This window comes from Hypomesus nipponensis, chromosome 27 (assembly GCF_054491055.1).
Source record: "Hypomesus nipponensis isolate SF chromosome 27, ASM5449105v1, whole genome shotgun sequence".
Taxonomy (NCBI): Eukaryota; Metazoa; Chordata; class Actinopteri; order Osmeriformes; family Osmeridae; genus Hypomesus; species Hypomesus nipponensis.
The window spans coordinates 12,821,334-12,839,677 of NC_140387.1; the positions used below are offsets into that span (position 1 = coordinate 12,821,334).

The 18,344-nt window shown below is 40.1% G+C and overlaps 1 protein-coding gene across 3 annotated transcripts in view; it reads left to right on the forward strand.

The window, feature by feature from the left end:
- The window catches only part of pam (peptidylglycine alpha-amidating monooxygenase), a 78,914-nt gene that overhangs the window by 49,420 nt on the left and 11,150 nt on the right, over positions 1-18,344 (forward strand). For 2 of the 3 annotated variants that reach the window (XM_084694055.1, XM_084694056.1), the window contains 6 exons: positions 3,959-4,062; positions 5,110-5,306; positions 5,519-5,581; positions 13,106-13,235; positions 15,687-15,803; positions 15,981-16,053. In XM_084694055.1, the coding sequence (XP_084550181.1) occupies positions 3,959-4,062; positions 5,110-5,306; positions 5,519-5,581; positions 13,106-13,235; positions 15,687-15,803; positions 15,981-16,053 (684 nt within the window). Of the gene's footprint in view, positions 1-3,958; positions 4,063-5,109; positions 5,307-5,518; positions 5,582-10,076; positions 10,377-13,105; positions 13,236-15,686; positions 15,804-15,980; positions 16,054-18,344 lie in introns of all 3 variants that reach the window. The other variant, XM_084694057.1, reaches the window with a different exon arrangement.

Consider the following 18,344-nt stretch of genomic DNA (forward strand, 5'->3'; position numbering starts at 1 on the left):
TTGCCTGGCTGCCAGCCCAACTTAGCCCCGCCCACAAAAAATAGGTCGAGAAGTTGGGTCAGGGATCGCTAGTTTTGGGGAAAAGTCTGAACAGGAGCTGTTCGGACCAACAGTAACGTCAACAGTAACGTAATCAACCATGTCACCAAAGAGCACTTGGGTTGAATTTGTTTTCAACAAACAACATATTACGTTGCTCTGATTGGCTGTAGTTCTATCCAATTGAGCGAAGAGGTATTTTTTTCCCGGGTTCTGTTGAAACACGCCCCATACTCACAGCCCAACGGAGCGGTTTCAGACTCATATTCTGACTAGAATTATGAGTATGACAACGTCAGGCTATCATTATTCAACTGTGACAAGGTAAATTCGGTTCTGCAATCAATGACCCCTTTAAGGTGTGTAAGGTACACTGAAGTCACGGTTCAGTATGTATCGCGGTTTTGGGGTAATGGTTTGATATAAGCTCAGTACAACAGAAAAAGCAACATATCCCAAATGCCCAGTTTCCTTTCATATTAATTCAATGCCACTGACTAAACATTGTCAATCTGTTCACGAACGTCTCGTCTACACGACTGTGAAAAAGGCAAACATTTTCCATTTGGGACTTAAGAGATATTTGATCTTAAGTCTGATTAGTGCACCTCTTTTACATTTTGTTTTACATACTTTTACTTACCTAATTTACTATCTATTCCAGTGCAGATACAGCCAAATTGAGCAGTGTTGAGGGATAATGCTGACACAGTAGTTGAATCAGCTTGTTTCAAAAGGTTTTCTTTATTGATAAAATGCTGACTAGCTTAGTAACAACAAGACAATATAAAGTGGGTACTGTAGTTTCAGTAGAGATGCAGTGAATGCATGTTAATGAATTAACATGCTTTCATTCTTTCTCTTAACACTGCACAACAAACGTTGCTGTCCAGGATGTCCGATACAACAATGCTATGAACTAGGCTGTTTTAATGCTGTTTTTGCAGTGAGAATAGAGACTGGATCAGATGCTTAACAAGCTTTGAATATTTGAAGTCTGTGTAAAGCAAATTCCAAGATTTGTTTCTAAACACATTCTAAATGTTTTGTTTAAACACCTTACAAAGACTGTGAACTATCTAGTACTGTACTGTGGACAGTTTTTCACAATTTTTGTGTTCAGGATTTTTGGGGCAGAACTGAAATCATGCCTCGATTAGGAAATGGAGGCATTGAGCATGGCCCTTCCCCTAATAGTAACTACCGTATTTTTCGGAAATAAAGCTGCGCTTTATACCCCAGTTTTACATTTTTCTTGTGGTTGTGAGGCTTATATTTCGATGCGGCTTATATATGGAGAGAAAAGTCTAACATTTTCTCAAGAGCAACTGCACGGGTTCTAATGACAACACAGCTATTTCATGATTAGCCAGACTCACACATGACAACTTTGACTTGTGTTTTGTAATTATTTTGACACTTTCAGTTTCGCCAATGCTGACATCCGTACGAAACTGTTTAATTGAATTTAAAGTTGTTGAAGAAAGGGTTTTAGTCTGCCTCTTCACTAACGGAAAGACTGTGTTTAATTATAACAGGGGTGCAAACTCATCAGGGATGAAAAGGTGACAAGGATCCGAAGCCCTTCGGGGGTCCGGGGCATGCTCCTCAGGGAATATATATTTTTAAATATATATATATATATATATATATATATATATATATAATATATGCATAGTCAGTGAACACTCTAAAATGAATTTGAGGATTATAGGTCACATGACCAAAAAGCTATTGAAGTTTGAAGGTTTATTTTGAATAAAGACTTAATTTTTAATAACTTGAGATAAAAATTAACTAAATAAAGGCTTTGCAGCATGAATGCATAGATCTTCAACAGTTTAACATTATTTTGAGGTTCCTGGTTCATGTTGTTGAGAAGCTATTGACTTTTGAAACGTGTAATTTGTTGATGGTTCCTAAATATAAGTGTTGTTTAGGCAGCCGAAAGCATTGGCTAAGCGGCCGGTAGTAGCGGTGCTAACACGGGTGTTATGTTGTGTTATTTTAACATGGGTTAAAATAACACAATACTGGGCGTCCAAATATCTGTTGAATATCGAACTTCAAACCAACTTTACCACGGTCATTTCCCAGCCTAAAATACAATACAATCAAATAATCTCTGTCCATGACTGCACCTTTAGTTTGCTCTGGGTAGCCTATATGTACCCCACACAGGTATAGCTGAACTGCCCGCTATATAGTTAGGCTCCGTTGTTATCCCCAAAATAGCATTTTGTGACCACGAATTTCGGATGTCATGTCTGGGGCTCTGGGATTTACAGACCCGAAGACTCAAAATAAAAGTGTGCGAGTCATGTTGACATTGGTTGGCCAAACAACAAGCTTGAAAAAAATATTCATGACAGTTTGCGTTCGCAGGTTAGGCTACTTGGATTATTATTATCTTCACAAATCACACAAATGACCTATTTTGGATCAAAAACTGCGAATTTCGCCGAAAGGTGACGAGTTTGCACCCGTGTATAGATAAAGTAAAGCAAGCAAACTGTGATTAATCGTCTGTGACTGACGTCAACGCAGCAAACCACGAGAAGCTGGAAGGTCTGACTTCGCAGAGCCATTTTTAACTCAGTTTAACAACAAGACTAGCCAGCTATAGAGCCATGCCATTGTTCCCAAATAAAATCACGATTTTTACGAAGAAAATAATCAGCAATATGTAGAGTTACTGTTACTACTGTTACTGTTAATACTTTATTGAAGATACTGCCTCGAATAAATTATTACGGTCATCTGCGACATTATAAATAGTAAATGAACAGTAAGCTGCCTTTCAGCACAAAATAGTTATAGCCAACAAACTTTGTGTATCGCATTTCAGTAGCCGAGAGAAAATTGTCCCGTACATGTGGTTGTTGCTATGCAACGGACAAACAGCATTGTGAACATCACATTTGTTAGCCAAGCTAGATCTTGCACCATGTCATTCATTTACATTGCTCATTTTATAAAAGTTACCTTTAAAATAACAACAACGACAATGGGACACTTTCAATAAAATAATATCTAATTTAAACATTAGGCCTAAACATTCTAAATCAATCATAAATGTTTGGTAGGCACTGGGTATATGCAATATATGCTGTAAACTATAGTTACGACTGACTTAGGACTCAATAGACTAACATCAGGCTGTTGTTAAGGTTTGCTTATGTTGATTTGGATATCTCCATTAATTATGCATCCGTGAAAAACGTTTCTAATGTCCCCTTCGTCTCTGATGACGTCACTTCCGACCACTCTTGCTCTCTTTGCCGGTGGCTCAGTGTTGGAAGTGCCTTCTCCAGCAAGGATATTACTCCAACTCGAAATCTAACTGTTATTTTGAGTGAACCAATCAGAATGCTTGATTTCATCTACACTTATTATAAAAACAAATAATTGGTATATGCAATATGAGTAGGATAAATGCTTGAAAATATCACTAGAAGGGAAAAAGTTAAGGGGACGGACCCAACTGCCACCGACGCTAGCAAGCACACCCAGCAATTTCTCCCAAAAATGTAGGGTACATTTCTCTAGTTTTGGTTGTTTGACCAATATCAAACCCCCTACAAGTCTGTAAAGCCACAGTAAAAAAAGTTTTTTTATTTTTATTTGATAATTTTGATCCATAACCATACATTTAGAATAATATCAGCTTGGAATGTGCCTATTTTTTCAGTATTGTGTTTAATCTAATCTTATTTTGTATTTGTCACACAACTGTGTAAACAAACCATGTATTCTATAACTTTTGATGGTGTACTGTAGGCTGGAAAACATGGGGTGCTATACTGTTTGGCTGGTGTCTCCTCCATAATTTTTTTTAAAACGTGAATGCCAACATTTTTTCCCACAACTACTTCCATGTAATGAGAATTTCATTGTACCTCTGTTTTACGCAATATAGGCGTTCTATGCGGCCACCCAGGGCGTTGATGTCAGGTATGGAGACACGATTGCTTCCCGATGCGTATTCACCGGAGAGGGGAGGACCTCAAAAACGTACATCGGGTAAGCTCTCATGATAAACAGTACTACCGTTATTAGTACATTTCAAGTCATATACCAACAGCCATCTACAGCCCTCCATCTTTAACCCAGTCCATTTCTCTTATCCCCCACATCCCCACCCCAGAGAATAGATGATTTGTAGTGAAAGGAGAGCCACGGTACTGTATGCAAGCTGTTTGCACTGTAGCCTTGGTCCTTGTTTGACCGTCCAGGGCTGTCTGTTCGATCTGCCCCACTTGTGTTTGCATGGTGTTGAGTTTCCAAGCTATACATCACTGGGCATTGTGACAGGCAGCTGTGGTGCTCTGCTGCTTCCCACAAGAGCGCACCTCCCCATCTCCTGTCTTTCTTCTATTCTATTCTTGTCTCTTCCCTACGCTCCCTTGGTCTCTGGTGGCCTAATGTGTCATACACATCTGTCAGGAGCTAGGTTAGCATGGAGACTGTGTGTGTGTGTGTGTGTGTGTGTGTGTGTATTTACTCAAGAGTTGGAGTGAAAGCATTTTCAAGTATATAGACAGGGCCGTTATTGTGAAGGTTTCCTGGGAACGTGAATTTTTCATGATTTCCTTTTTGAGTAGCCCCTCGTGTGTGTGTGTGTGCATATGCGCGGTTTGTGTGCCATGCCATGTCATTCCTGTTGCCATGGAGAGCGAGGGGAGAGACAGCATGAGAGAGCGCGTGTGCATGGCTGTGTTGGAGAGTGCATTGACGCATCTCCCAGGAAATGTCTCGCCCCCGCACACCCCTCCCCTCCAGCTTCTCCTGTCTTTTCCTGGCATTATTAAAATGGATTCCTCGGGGGTGGGGGTGGTTGCCTTAAAAGTCCTCTAATTGCGTTAGCATATTGATGAAGTTGGGAAAATTACCATCAGATCTGCAAATAGTGTCCATGTACTGAGCTTGTTTGTGAATGTAGAAAATGTGTTCTCGCCCCTTCTACGTTCTATTACTGCAGGCAACCTTAGTCACGTTGTGGTAATTGATATTATGCCATTTTGCCTTTTCTCAACGCTCCCTCAACATGTGCTCTCAATTCCCTTGCAGGGGTACCTCCAATGACGAGATGTGTAACTTCTACATCATGTACTACATGGACAGCAAGCATGCAGACCCCTTCATGGACTGCATGCAGGATGGCTCCAAAGAGCTGTTCCGCCACATTCCATCAGAAGCCAACGTTCCTATTCCTGTCAGTCCAGACAACATGATGACTATGATGCACTCGGGACACCATGCAACAGGTAGAAAACACTATCAAGTCTATCAAATACGCAAATAACCAATACAGTGCCCAGTGTTTGAGATGTATCTTTATTTTTGCTCTACCTTCCAGCACAAGTGTTTTGACAGGTTGCTCATAAAATGTCACAAGCTGTTCAGTTTTCAAAAGTGGAAGAAAAAAAGAAGCTTTTTCTGACTCAACTTTGCCTCTCCTTCCTGCATTTCACTAAAGGTCATCAAGATGACAAGACACTATTGGAGCCAAAGAGAGCAGAGGAGGAGATCCTGGATCAGGGTGAGTAGTTGTTAGGAGGCAGAACACACACTCATTCACATGCTGAACATTGCTGAGTGACTTATTCCAGAGGTTGTTTTGAATCATGCTTTCTTTTAACGAGGGATGGAGACAAATAGCTGCATTCAATCCCACCAGATTTTTTATGTTCAGGATGGGTATTTATTAACAAACTGTTGCAAGGACACAAACTGAACATTTGTTCTTGTGCTCACCCACACAAACACATGCACTTATTCACCCTCTAATTGCTGCTAAATGTGAAGGGGAAAGCACTTGCAGGAAACGGGAGTATATATTTTTATTGTGCCTCATGGGATGATTAAAGTATACATTAAATATATAAATTTGAATTACCTTTAAAAATCTACACCACTGCAGTATTAAGTGCAGTAAATACTGCAGCTTCAGTTACACTTTCTCTTAAAAGTGAATATTTGAAAACAACTAGCATCAAGGGCATTGTGATAATGGCTCTGATACTACAAGGGAGGTGTTAAAAAAAATGTTAGAGCAGAGAAAATGAAAGACAAGATGAGACTGCAAAAAAGTGGCTATATAGCATAGCGATTTGATCCACAATGGAAAAAATGCTGTGAAAATATGTCAGGGAGTCTAAAGCACTGTGATGGGTTAGGTCCAAGCAGACTTTTACTCTGGGAACAGGGTTTCCTTTTATGTTGTCCACCATATGTTGCTGTGTGACACTTTGGTTTCTGAAAAAAGTAGTGGAGGACGAGGGGAATGAAGTCACTACTGGTGACACAGGAACCAGCCAATACAAGCCTTCCTTTAGGTTTCCATGGAAATTCATACCTCATCTTGAACCTTTCTCAAGTCCTTTAGGTAGCAATGACTACGAGTGATGCTCTCTCCTTTTGATTACATTGCTCTTCTCATGAAAAGAGCAGAAATAAAACAATTCTATAAACACATATATGGCACACAGTTTTGACATAAGCAGTCAGGTGGTGGGCCAAACAAATCAGCCATTTTGATTGGGACAATCAGGTTCCTCACGCATCAGATTTCTTCATCTTCATTCACTTTTCCAGAGGTTGAGAGCATGAACAGCAAGCAAATAAAAGGTTATGTGTGTCTCGTCCTGTTTGTAGATGAAATTGGTGGTTGAATTTCTTTGGTCTGCTGAGATTTTGTACTTTCCATTCTTTAGTCTTAGCACACCTGTGGAGTCGCTTTTCGAAATGTTGAAAAGTTTTTATAGTGTGAAGGAGGTGGGTAAATATATATTAAAGATATGTAGGTGCATACAGAAGAAATTGTGTCTATCATGAAACGGCTTGTCTAGCAGTAACAACTTGAGCCATCTTGTCAGGGATTGCCAGTGTTATTACTCGTCAATGATCCTTTCCCGATAAACTATATTAGAATGTAGCACATGGTTCAGTCCAATCAGTTTTTTCAATAACTTGTTAAGACATTGCCAGGATGGCCAGACTTGCTGCTGTTACAATCTATCGGGACTAAATAAACAGACAATCTTCATTGAACTGCATGTAGTAAATTGGCAATGGCTGACTGGCAGTCAGCGCTATCATCATTAAACAAGCTCATGTCCTGGCTCTACACCAGTCCTTTGGAGGATGAGTTAAGCTGCTTGGTACGCTGATACTCTTATTAAATGAGATGTGACTGAATGCAATACTATGCCAATCACCAGCTTGTTGGGTATTTAAGACACCAGATTGGACTTGTTGCCCTGGGGGACCAGTGGTCCCTCCATTACACTCCAGCATGCTCCTCTTCCTTCAGGAGCCAAATGCATCATTTCCTGCCCGCAATTGGTCCCCTCTGTGCCCCAATGACATCATGCTGTACACAAGTACACAGGGTCACACTAGCTCTGGCACACGCAGTTTCTGACAGCGTGTGCCAGCTACCAGCCTGAGCCCTGCCAAAACGAGCTGTAGCAACTACATTCCTAACAATTAAAACAAGGGTTAGAATGCTGGTAGCTTATCCAGCACATCCTGGATAGATTATACGGTAAATGTCACAAGCGCATTTGAGAACACTGGCCTCCAAATAGCAAATTCTCTGTTACTTGTGGCTATCATAATTTATTAATAAGAAATGTTTTTTGGGGGGAAGAAAACCGTTCCAAAATTGCAAATATCTGTTCCCAAACATCAAACCCTCCCTTCTTGTCTGCCTTTACATGCACAAACAAAAGCTTAACATGAGTCATCAGCTAATTATAATACACAAATTAAAACCATGCTTATGCCGGTTGTTAAGAGATGACCCTGAAGGGTTTTAAGCTTGGGTAAATAAAATTGAGTATTTAGCCAGAGTCGGTATAGGATTTATTGTTGAGCCCTTGTCTGCTTCATATAAGCTGTTGTCTTCCTGGGTACTGTTTCAACAGACGTTGTTCAAAATTACACCAAGCAGCTCCTGCAAATCCATATGCCAGTCTACTGTCGAATTGGTTTCTTGTTAGTGGGAACAGTTTGGAGAGCCATTTTCCCACAGTTTTTTTTTTTTTTTTTTTTTTTTTTGTATTACAGTTCAGTTGGTGTTTATTGATTATTTCCGACTGTCCTTTTACAGTATATTTATGTCTTCTAAATTCCTTCTCCTATATTGTCTGGACTAAATCTTTTCCCCCCAACACCAAATAATCATTTTGCGACAGCACTTTTTTTGACAGACTTAAGCTCAGTTTGAGGTGGGTAATAATGTTTTAACCCATTTGGTCTGTCCACCCAGGCATGAAGGTAAACAATCCCCGTTTCGCTTTCCCACCTTCACTATGACAAATGGGTTAATCCTGTTGCCATGGTTTCCAGTATGGGAGCAGCCACGTCCAGAACTAACAGGATGTCGATCATGTGTTGACTCCGCCTCTTTCACTTTACAGTTGAGTGCCACTGTTGCTGGGTTACGTTGCCAGTGCCGCCCTTACTTTCATATATGTTAGATGGATACACATTTGAGGCAACAGCTATGGGAAGAGGCATTAAGTGCACTTGAAATGCTGTTGAATAATACATTTGTGTAAAGGCACCAAAAGAGAGATTCATATCCCTTATTTTGAGCTTAGATCCTTAAGCAGTATTACAAACATGGAAACACAAACTGCACCATAGTAAAGCATCTGTATCTGATGCCTTATGTTCAGCACTGCTGTAGTCAATTTCAACCCTTCTCCCCCATTTCTCATCTTGCGGTGCTAATGAGGGTGTCGCTGCTTTTGTTCCTCCTTTGACATCAGACTCCCTTCCCTATTCCTTGGTTCAGCAATGCCACTTTATCCATATCTGTCTCATCTCCCAAACTCTTTACCCTTCGCCTCTTGCTCATTTATATCTGTCACCCACTCGCTTTCTGTTTCCTCATTTTCTTTCACCCCAGTCCTCTCATGCCTTTTTCTCCCCCTCCTCCCTTACCTCTCCCCATGTCTTTTTCCCTCCCTTTCTCTCTCCTTCCCCCCCTCCCTCTATCACTGTGACAACCTGAGCGTTGGGGCCTCTTCAGAGCTCCCAGATTGGGACAAGTTAATAAATCTATAGCTATATTAGCTTTTTCTTGTTATTAGGACACAAATTCAGTGTGTTTGTAGGGCCTGCCTCTGATGGATAGACTCAATAAATAAGGAGCTGCCAGCACTCGTATATCACAATGGGTGGGGAGCTCAATAGTCTGTGTGTGTGTGTGTGTTTGAGAAAGGTTTTAGAGGTTATGTTGGGGTTGGCAGGTGTTTATTTAAGATGACTACTGGTATGGGATTGGTTTGGGCTGTTTGAACCTTTTAAAAGCACTGTAAAGGAAATGAGACATTAATAAAAAAAAACATATTCATCCTACTCTATAATCTTTTTATTAGTGCTAGACTGGTTCATCTATCATGGTACGCTGAAGAGTCTTTTAGATACAGTGTTAGTCTGCCACTGAGGAGACACTTCCATTGTGTTGCTGGGGTGTGATGCACAGTTTTTTGGCTTTCAGATCTGACCTTTTCAAGCAGAGAGAGACTGTTTACATGCTCCTGCAGATGTACTGTAGCACTTCCCAGAATACACATAGCTCCCCATGAATTTCAACAGGTTTCTTGACACAGTCACTTTGTATTAGCTCACACACTACAAGTAAAGGTGGCGCATTGCAGAACCAGTTGGGCAGTTTACATTGAAGGCTCATACTAAACCATAGGTAATTTCATTATTATGATCTTTAGAAACAGTAGTAGCTCAGTAAACAAAATCAAATTAGTATGGGACATTATGGATTTTTAACATTGTAATTTCATAAGATTTACGCATGACATCATATACCTATCACTCCCTGTGTCTTCAGCTAATGCCCTTCCCTTTTTCCAGCTGCGTGGCATATCAATCCCAACACGGTGCACTTACATTTTCCCTCTCCACAGCTGTACTTACACAGCCCATCTTTCTCCCCTTTCCTTCCTTCCTTCCTTCCTTCCCCTTTCCTTCCCTTCCTTTTGTCTACCTCTGTCCTGTCTGTGCAGGTGACTTCTATTCCCTTCTGTCCAAGTTCCTAAGCGAAAGCAAGGATGTAGTCCACGTACATAAGTATAACCCCAGCGAGGCCCTGAGAGCCCAGGCCAAACTGGTGGCTCAGATTGATAGCATAATGCAAAAGAAGGACCTGGGCTGGCCCAGTCCCAGGATAGGCTTCGGGGACAGGGAGGATGCAATACTTGTGAGGGATAGAGTGCACAAGTTTCACCAGCTAGAGGCTACGGCCAGGGCGCCGGGAATACCAGCCGCTAACGCTGCCACCACCGAGGCTGGCGCCCAAAAACAAGGTGGGTTTTTGAGGGGGACTTTTGGTGATGTCAGAGACAGTTTATTTTTGATGTTGGTTTGATCTCTGGGGTGTCCTTTTAGATTTGTCTGTGCGCTGTCATTATAATTTTGTATTTAAAGCTTCATGTCCTCCCATCTCATTGCTGTCATTAATCAGCTAAATGGAGTGGTCAACACACTAAACCAGGGATCACATCATAAATGATGATGAGACCAAAGCCATGCCTCCTGTAGATGTACTATGAGGTACATTCATTGTTGCCCTTAAGAAAAATGGAAGTGTTGCTCTGGCAGTGTAGCTGGGCCCCAGAAAAGTACAGGCCCAGGGGAGCATACATGTCCAGGTTTGGTGGAATCCCCAATGGTAATTTTGCACAAAAGAGATGAATGAAGTTGAGTTTCCCACAAGCAGCTTATGTGTTTGTTCAGAAGATTCTTCCCAAGAGCCTAAACCAAAGCTGTCTGATCAGCTCGGGACATCACCAGGAAAAATCAAGTAGAACGTTTCAGTTCAGTAGCTTTGTGCTCAATGCCAATTGAGTTCCCTTTTTGGGGGGTCTTCTCTTTCAACCAGCTATTTTTAGGAAGCCCACTGTTATTACTTGCTCAACTCCAATCAAAATAAAATCTTGCATGACATCCAGGGGATGCATCTTAACAGGGGTGTTGCCCCAGCGGTATTGATCAGGTGTGGAAATCTATTTATGAACGCAAGCAGATGTAAATGAATTAGATTTAATGCATCTGCTGTATTGGGTGGCTGTTTTTTTCGTTGCTGCTTTATTCCAAGAAAAGCTCTCTGCATTGTTTGTTGGAAGCCTGGCTCTTTCAAAGTGCCCTTGCGGGCAGGAAAAAACAAGGGAAGTTAGGACAGTTTGCAAGCGTGTAGAGTTTACACTGATGAGAATGAGTAATTGATTAGGCAGGTCTAATTGTTCCCTTCTATCAAGGAGTACATTTTGGATGTAGTTATTAGATAATAGAGAAAGGGCAACATGACCACACATGCATCGTAAGAAATTATTAATTGCTTGATTGTCATAAATATTTGGGCTGTGTCAACTTTGCTTCCAATTCTGTAGGAATAAAAAAAAAAAAGAGCATTAAATAATTTTTTCCATGTGACGTGCTTGAATATTGGGCCCATTCAGTCACAGCAGTAGCCTTTTCTAGCCGTTCTCCAACAAAAAAAAACTAAATTTTCTATCATTGATCCATTTCAAGAAAGTGAAAAACATCTCTTTTTTATCAAGTTAGTCAGTTTCAATCCTTAACATATTACGTAAAACTGGCTAAACACCTTTAGATTTAGCCAAACTACTTAAGATTTAAGATGAGGCCATGGGTGTTCATTATTTAATTTGCTGAAAATTATTGAACTTAATTGTAATTGTTTGGAACATACTCTAAAATCTTGTTAATGTGATTACATGCAGCATTAGTGCCCTCAATTATTGTAATCAAAAGTTCAATCTCGTTTTGTTTCACAAGCTAAAGTGTTGCAAAATGCTAACATCTGACTCGTGCTTAGCATAGGTTTTGCCACTGTATAAGGTTGCATTTAGTAAGTCAACTGTTAATTAAATGCATCGTTGGAGTTTATTTTTGTAAACAATTGTATATTTGGTTGGAGAATTTTTGCTCTAATGTTTATGCTATAAACCACAATGAAACCAATTTTTTGTTAGTCCCTTCAATCAAATCAAATGTATTTGCATAGCCCTTTTTACACGCAAGCATGTCACAGAGGGCTTCACATACGCCCATAGAACTGCCCCTCAACCAACCTAAACCCTTAAGGAAGACAAGGAAAAACTCCCAGAAAAACTCCCAACAGGAGAAAAAATTGAAGAAACCTTGGGAGGAGCAATTCAGAGAGGGATCCCCTCCTCCAGGGATGGTTGGTGAGAGAGAGGAGAAGAACACAGGCTAAACAAAGTCATACAGTGTCAATGGGTTTGAAACACTAAAATCCATTGTTCAACTTTATAGATTTAGGATCAGTGCTCAGACAAACAGTTATGATCATGGGTCTATTACAATACTCTCCATGACTTATTAATCAATATCCCTACACATAGTTTCACCACTCATAGCTTTCTCAACATTTGCCTCAAGGCTTTTTGTCTTCTAATGAACTCTGAGATGACAACACTGTCACCGCACAGTTCACCCTGAGGGAAGAGATGCAGGAAGATGCACATTAGCAGCTAAATGTCAATTGACTTCTGAATAACTCATCAATAAGATTCCATGCATACATTCGGGCATACATCCATTAACTCATAGCAAACTTTCTTTGACCTCTGTTATTTTACACTGTCATCTACGGTGCAATCAGCCGTGCCAGCCACCATTATATTTGCCATTTTGTCATTGAAACACGATTGTATCAATAGTGGGATTAAATGGTGTTTGAAAGGCAAGACAAACTGTTCCTGTTGTGATCATCTGTGTGAGTCAAATTCAAAATTATTAGATAAATTAGCAAAAAAAAAGTGGGTGATAAGACAGCCAGATGTCATAGCAGTGAGACTGTTATTTTATTTACATTACCCCATGCTAGTGATCGCCTCTGCGATTGCCTCTTTAATTTTACCCATTTCAAACAACCATGTGACTTTTCAAAGCTGACAGCAGAATCTTGACTCACCTCCATTTTGTCTATGTGTGTATGTATGTATCTGTGTATGTGTGTGTGTGCTTGTTTGTTTATGCATGCGTGCAGGGTACCACCTGGAGGAGGTGATGGACTGGCCGGAAAACCCACTACAACTGGGTCAGGTGTCTGGTCTTGCCCTTGACTCAGATAATAACCTTGTCATCTTCCAAAGAGGAGACCACCAATGGGGTGTCAAGTAAGTAACTTAACAAAAGTGGTGTGCCAATGCAAATGTGTTGTTCTGTGAGGGTTACAATATGTATATTTAGAAAGCGGGTTTGACGGGCAGAAATTACAACTAGCCTAAATCCAGAGTGCAGATCTTCTGTGAAAATGTAATGTTTCGGAGCATTGCCCCTTACTGTCTGTCAGCGATTGTATGAATGTTTTCTCTCTTTCACATCTTGCCATTCTTTAATTGGATCTACATTTAATGGACAGGTGAAAGATAAATCACAATTTTACTTGTCTAGTGTGACCCTAGTGAATGACTCAGACATAAGAAGGACACTATTTGGCTTGACAAAACCACATCAGAGTATTTCAATATTTTGTAGTTGTTTTTCACTGTCAGTCTTACCTCAGGCCTGCTGTATAATGCATTCAGCCCCTTTAATGTAATAATGTCTGTGCAGTGTGAGTCTTTCAGGCTGTGTGTTAATTCTTGGCAGGTTTATGCACCAACTCTGTTTTACAGCTTTTTGTTTTGTTCAGAGAAACAAGTTTGAGTCATTAATTTGAACTGACTCCTCCAGCGATCAGGATTTTACCCTGTCATTAGGCCCTGAAAATATTGTTTCCCCTCTTCCCAGTCAAATGTAGTTAGCTCCCCAGGTCCCTAGATTAGCATAAATTGTGGCCTATGTGGGCCTATGAACAAGAGAAGGCACTGGTAATATTTCAGAAGAGTAAGGCCTATTATTATTTTCAAAGATTTTTTGTATGTTGGATGTTTGGCTTGGCATTTTAATACAATTGTTTGGCAACTAGTGTATGAAAATGTTTATGAAATATTTAGTGGTGGGCATAGATTCATTTTTTAAATCTAGATTAATCATTGTAATCTTGGCATTAATCTAGATTAAAATGGCTAATTTGAATTCCGCCAAAGGCATTCAGAATATGTGTGCTACCCAAATAATGACTAAAAGTAAGTCTTTGAGAACGAGTTTCTCAAGCCAGGTGGCGCATTAGAACAGAGGCTCATCTAATGTTTACAAAATGCATCACAAACTGCTTGAGAAAGCTGTTCTACTATGATAATTGGTGAGGAAAATAAATTATGTTCCATAAGATGTACTTGTGTTTATTAACTGTTTATTAGATTAGTTAGCTTGGCTGATAGAGCTGTGCTGATGGGCTTGCCCTGGTTGCACTCAAACTTCGTAGTTTGACAACAACTCTTCCCCTGCGCTACATCAGTGCTGGGCCCGGCATTTTCCGCATTAGCTAAGGGATGCTTTGCGTTTGGGTGGTATTTGAGACTGGAAGAACTCCTACAGTAAACTAATTCCGCATAGCACAAGGTGCAAACAACCTTAGTCTTGTTGAGGTTTCCAATGGGAAGCTTCTTAAAAATACATTTTCCCTGAAGCAAACCAGGCGGCTTCATAGCTGCATCCATGTTAGCACGTCAGGTTTGATGTGATAATTTCATACACAAGGCGTACACACAGGTTCGAAGATTCGTTCTCGCCCCCTACAGTGCAATTCGGCTAGGTATACATCCGCGCTAAAATATCAAGGTGAAAGTCATCATAGCTTGCGTAGTATAGACCCAGCTCCCAACCCAACTTTGAGAATAGATTAACGGCAATATTTTTTTTATCGCCCGATAAGAGTCTCACGTTAATGCCGATAACGGCCCACCACTAGAGATATTTCACATCTTAATTTGAAACCAAGTCATTGATCATACAAATCAGTCCCCTGTAATTTACAAGAGACTAAACAATATTAACAGTTAACCTTCTGTGCTTTGGTGATTTACTGGTGATTTACTGATTTACTGGAGATTTACAGGTCATTAAGTGAGTCAGGAAGTGTCCCTCTATATCATCTATCAGTATGCAATTAGGACTTAATCAGTCAAAGGGGTAAAGTTCAGGTTTTAGAATGAGCAAGGTCCCTGCAGTATAAGAGTGCTGGATACTGCATACTGTTTTTTTTTGTTTGTTTGTTTTTTGCGGTTACTCAGGCAAAACTATTTTATTATTTAAATACTCTCTTTTTTCATGTTAGATTGAGGTTCATTGGAAGGCTACTGGTAAAAGTGTCAGAAAACAAAGTAATCTACACTTTGAAAAGACAGAATGTACAAGACTACTATCACTATGCCAACAAGCATCTAAGCATTTTACACAATAAATACACAATTTTGTTGTGTGGCTATTTTCCCTTAGACTAATCATAAGATCACGACTTTACCTTATTGTTTTCATAGTTATTAGATGTTTGCAGTAGTATTGGTTAGCTGTGCCACAAATCTTCTTTTGATTCTGAGGTCCCTGTTACTTTCACAAAAGTGTGAACGTCACACATATCATCATATAAAATGATAAATAACCATCTCCCATCAAAACCTTAGACTTCTTAACATCATAACATTGCCTGTGTATAGCAAATTCATGGCAGTCTTCTGTTGCAGCTCCTTTGACAACCAGGCCAGATACCAACAACGTTCCCTTGGTCCAATCCAACAATCCACCATTCTCGTCATAGATCCTGTCAAGGGCAATGTCCTCAAGGCCTCTGGACGAAACATGTAAGCACAAATGGGGCTTTCTCTGTGTTCTACAGAAGAGAGATGCTGACAACTCTGAAATCAGACATGGGCTTTATTATTATTATAGTATTAGTTTCTTTATTTTAAGACTCTGTGGCTTATTGTTGTCTTTAACATCAGAAATTAAGGAGAATTTGCTGTTACTATATTCCACAGATTTTACTTGCCTCATGGAATAACTACAGATGCACATAATAATTACTGGGTTACCGATGTGGCCCTTCATCAGGTAAGTTTCATGTTCCTTGGCTGTTTTCATTGGCTTTTATGCCCCAAATGCATTTCCATTATGGAAATGTTACAGAAGATGTAATGCTTGAAGAGAGAATAACTAACCTAGAACTTCAGGAGCAGAACAGAGCACAGCTGGCAGCTGTAGGTATATGCAGGTTGCAACGCTAGTGCAAAATAAGTATTTAGCTGGTCGGCTCCATGACGCCGGTTCAGTAGGCTTACCGAAAGATCAAAGGGGAACCAATTAGCCTTAACTTTCCTAAACTACGGTACTAATGCTGAAGGCTCGCTGATATCGATGTCTGTCTTACTAGAACGATGTGTCTATGCGTCGGTGTGATGACGTTGTGACGTTAGGCTAGCACTGAATTTCCTTGTGCCACACAAGGCACTTTTTGCAACAAAACTTAATTCAAGCTTAAACCGTCAAACGGAACGTTCGCACGAATACAAGCAACTCAATTGTGATTAAGACGAAAATTTTGACACCGGAATTGTCTATGTATTCACGTTTTTTAAGGGTGGGAAAATAATAATAATAATAATAAATATAGCTGCAAGCAGCAATGAGGTGGCCAAGCAGTCAAATGACCCATTTTAGACAACATCAGAACAGGGTTCCGAGTACATGCAGCAAGTTTGGTGTGAATCCATCAAAGATTTGCTGAGATACGACCCAACTTCCTGTTTGTTGGCTTAACGGCACATTTTGAGTGGCTGTACTGGGCTAACGGTTTTGAAAATCAAAAAACCATGTAATAGCTTTTGTGAGGCTTTGTCTGAAGATAATCTCTGTCAGATTTGGTGAAGATTGGACACACTTTGTTGGTGGAGTAGAGAAAAAAATATATACTTTTTTTCAGTAATTCAAAATGGCGGCCGGATCAATTTGGCTGTTATCACAAGTTAACATGAGTCACACACGAGATGTCTCAAGATATCATGAGACAAAGGAATCACTTAATAAAGGCAAAGAAATCAACAGTTATTGGCCAAAACTCATTTTTGCTTCCCGCGGCCACTCCCAGTAATCACATACTTTTACTTTACTTCTTAGTCATTTAGCAGACGCTCTTATCCAGAGCGACTTACAGTAAGTACAGTGACATTCTCCCCAAGGCAAGGAGGGTGAAGTGCCTTTCCCAAGGACACAACATCATTTGGCATGGCCGGGAATCGACATGACACATGACATCAAATTGTTTGGACATCCTCAGAAGAGGGTTCCGAGTCGACATACCAAGTTTGGTGTTGATTTCTCAAAGATTTGCTGAGATATGACCCAACTTCCTGTTTGGTGTCTTTGTTACCGATTTTGATTGGCTGTACCGGACAAACGGTTTTGAAAATCAAAATTCCTCTGATAATTTGAGTGAGGGTTGCTCTGACAATGATACGCCACTTGTGGGGAAGATTGGACAAAAATTGTTGGAGGAGTAGCAAAAAAACGTGTTTCCTAAATCTTTATTGTACAGAAAAATCCAATATGGTGGCCATTCTAGGTTCTTGAGACTTTTTTGATCCTCGTGAGCTGTAAGGCATATACACTAAATTTCAGAATTTTGGGACTTATGGCCTGCAAATGGCATCACTTTGAAAATTGCCATTTTGGAGAGTGGCCTGTAGCGCCACCTATTGTCTCACATGGCCCATGTTAGTATGGTATGGTAGTTCCTAATGGTCTGCAGTTTCAACATGCCAAATTTCACTTTTTACCATTCTGGTCTAGGGGCTGCCATTGACTCACATGGAACAACCGTAATATTAACAATAACAATAGGGTTCTCCTACTGGAGGAACCCTAATAATAATAGGCTTCCTCCTGACAGAGGAATCCTAATAAGAAAAGGTAGAAACACTTAAGTGCAGCTGCTTTGCTGCTTGGCCACCAAATATATATGAAAGACAACAATGGTTGTGCTCGCAGAAGGCTTGAGCACACCCGATAATGCCCTTCTAATATGCTAATTTGTACATGTAGCATGTCTAGTTTGACCCAAGTGCCTTCTTTAAATGTCAGAGATTTTTTTTTTCTTTCATTTGATGGATTTTTATTTGGTTATCTTCCTTTTTCTCTAAATATATTGAGCTCCATATTTACGTATTTGTCAGTAGAGTGTGTAGTTGCCATATATTTCACAATAAACATCCCTTTGGCACTTATTTTGGTTGTTCACAATATGTGCTTCATGATTTGGCTACTTGCAATGTTGTTGTTATTATCAGTGACATATGCACTTTGTAAAGCTCTGTCTTGGAAGTCGCTCTGGATAAAAGAGTCTGTTA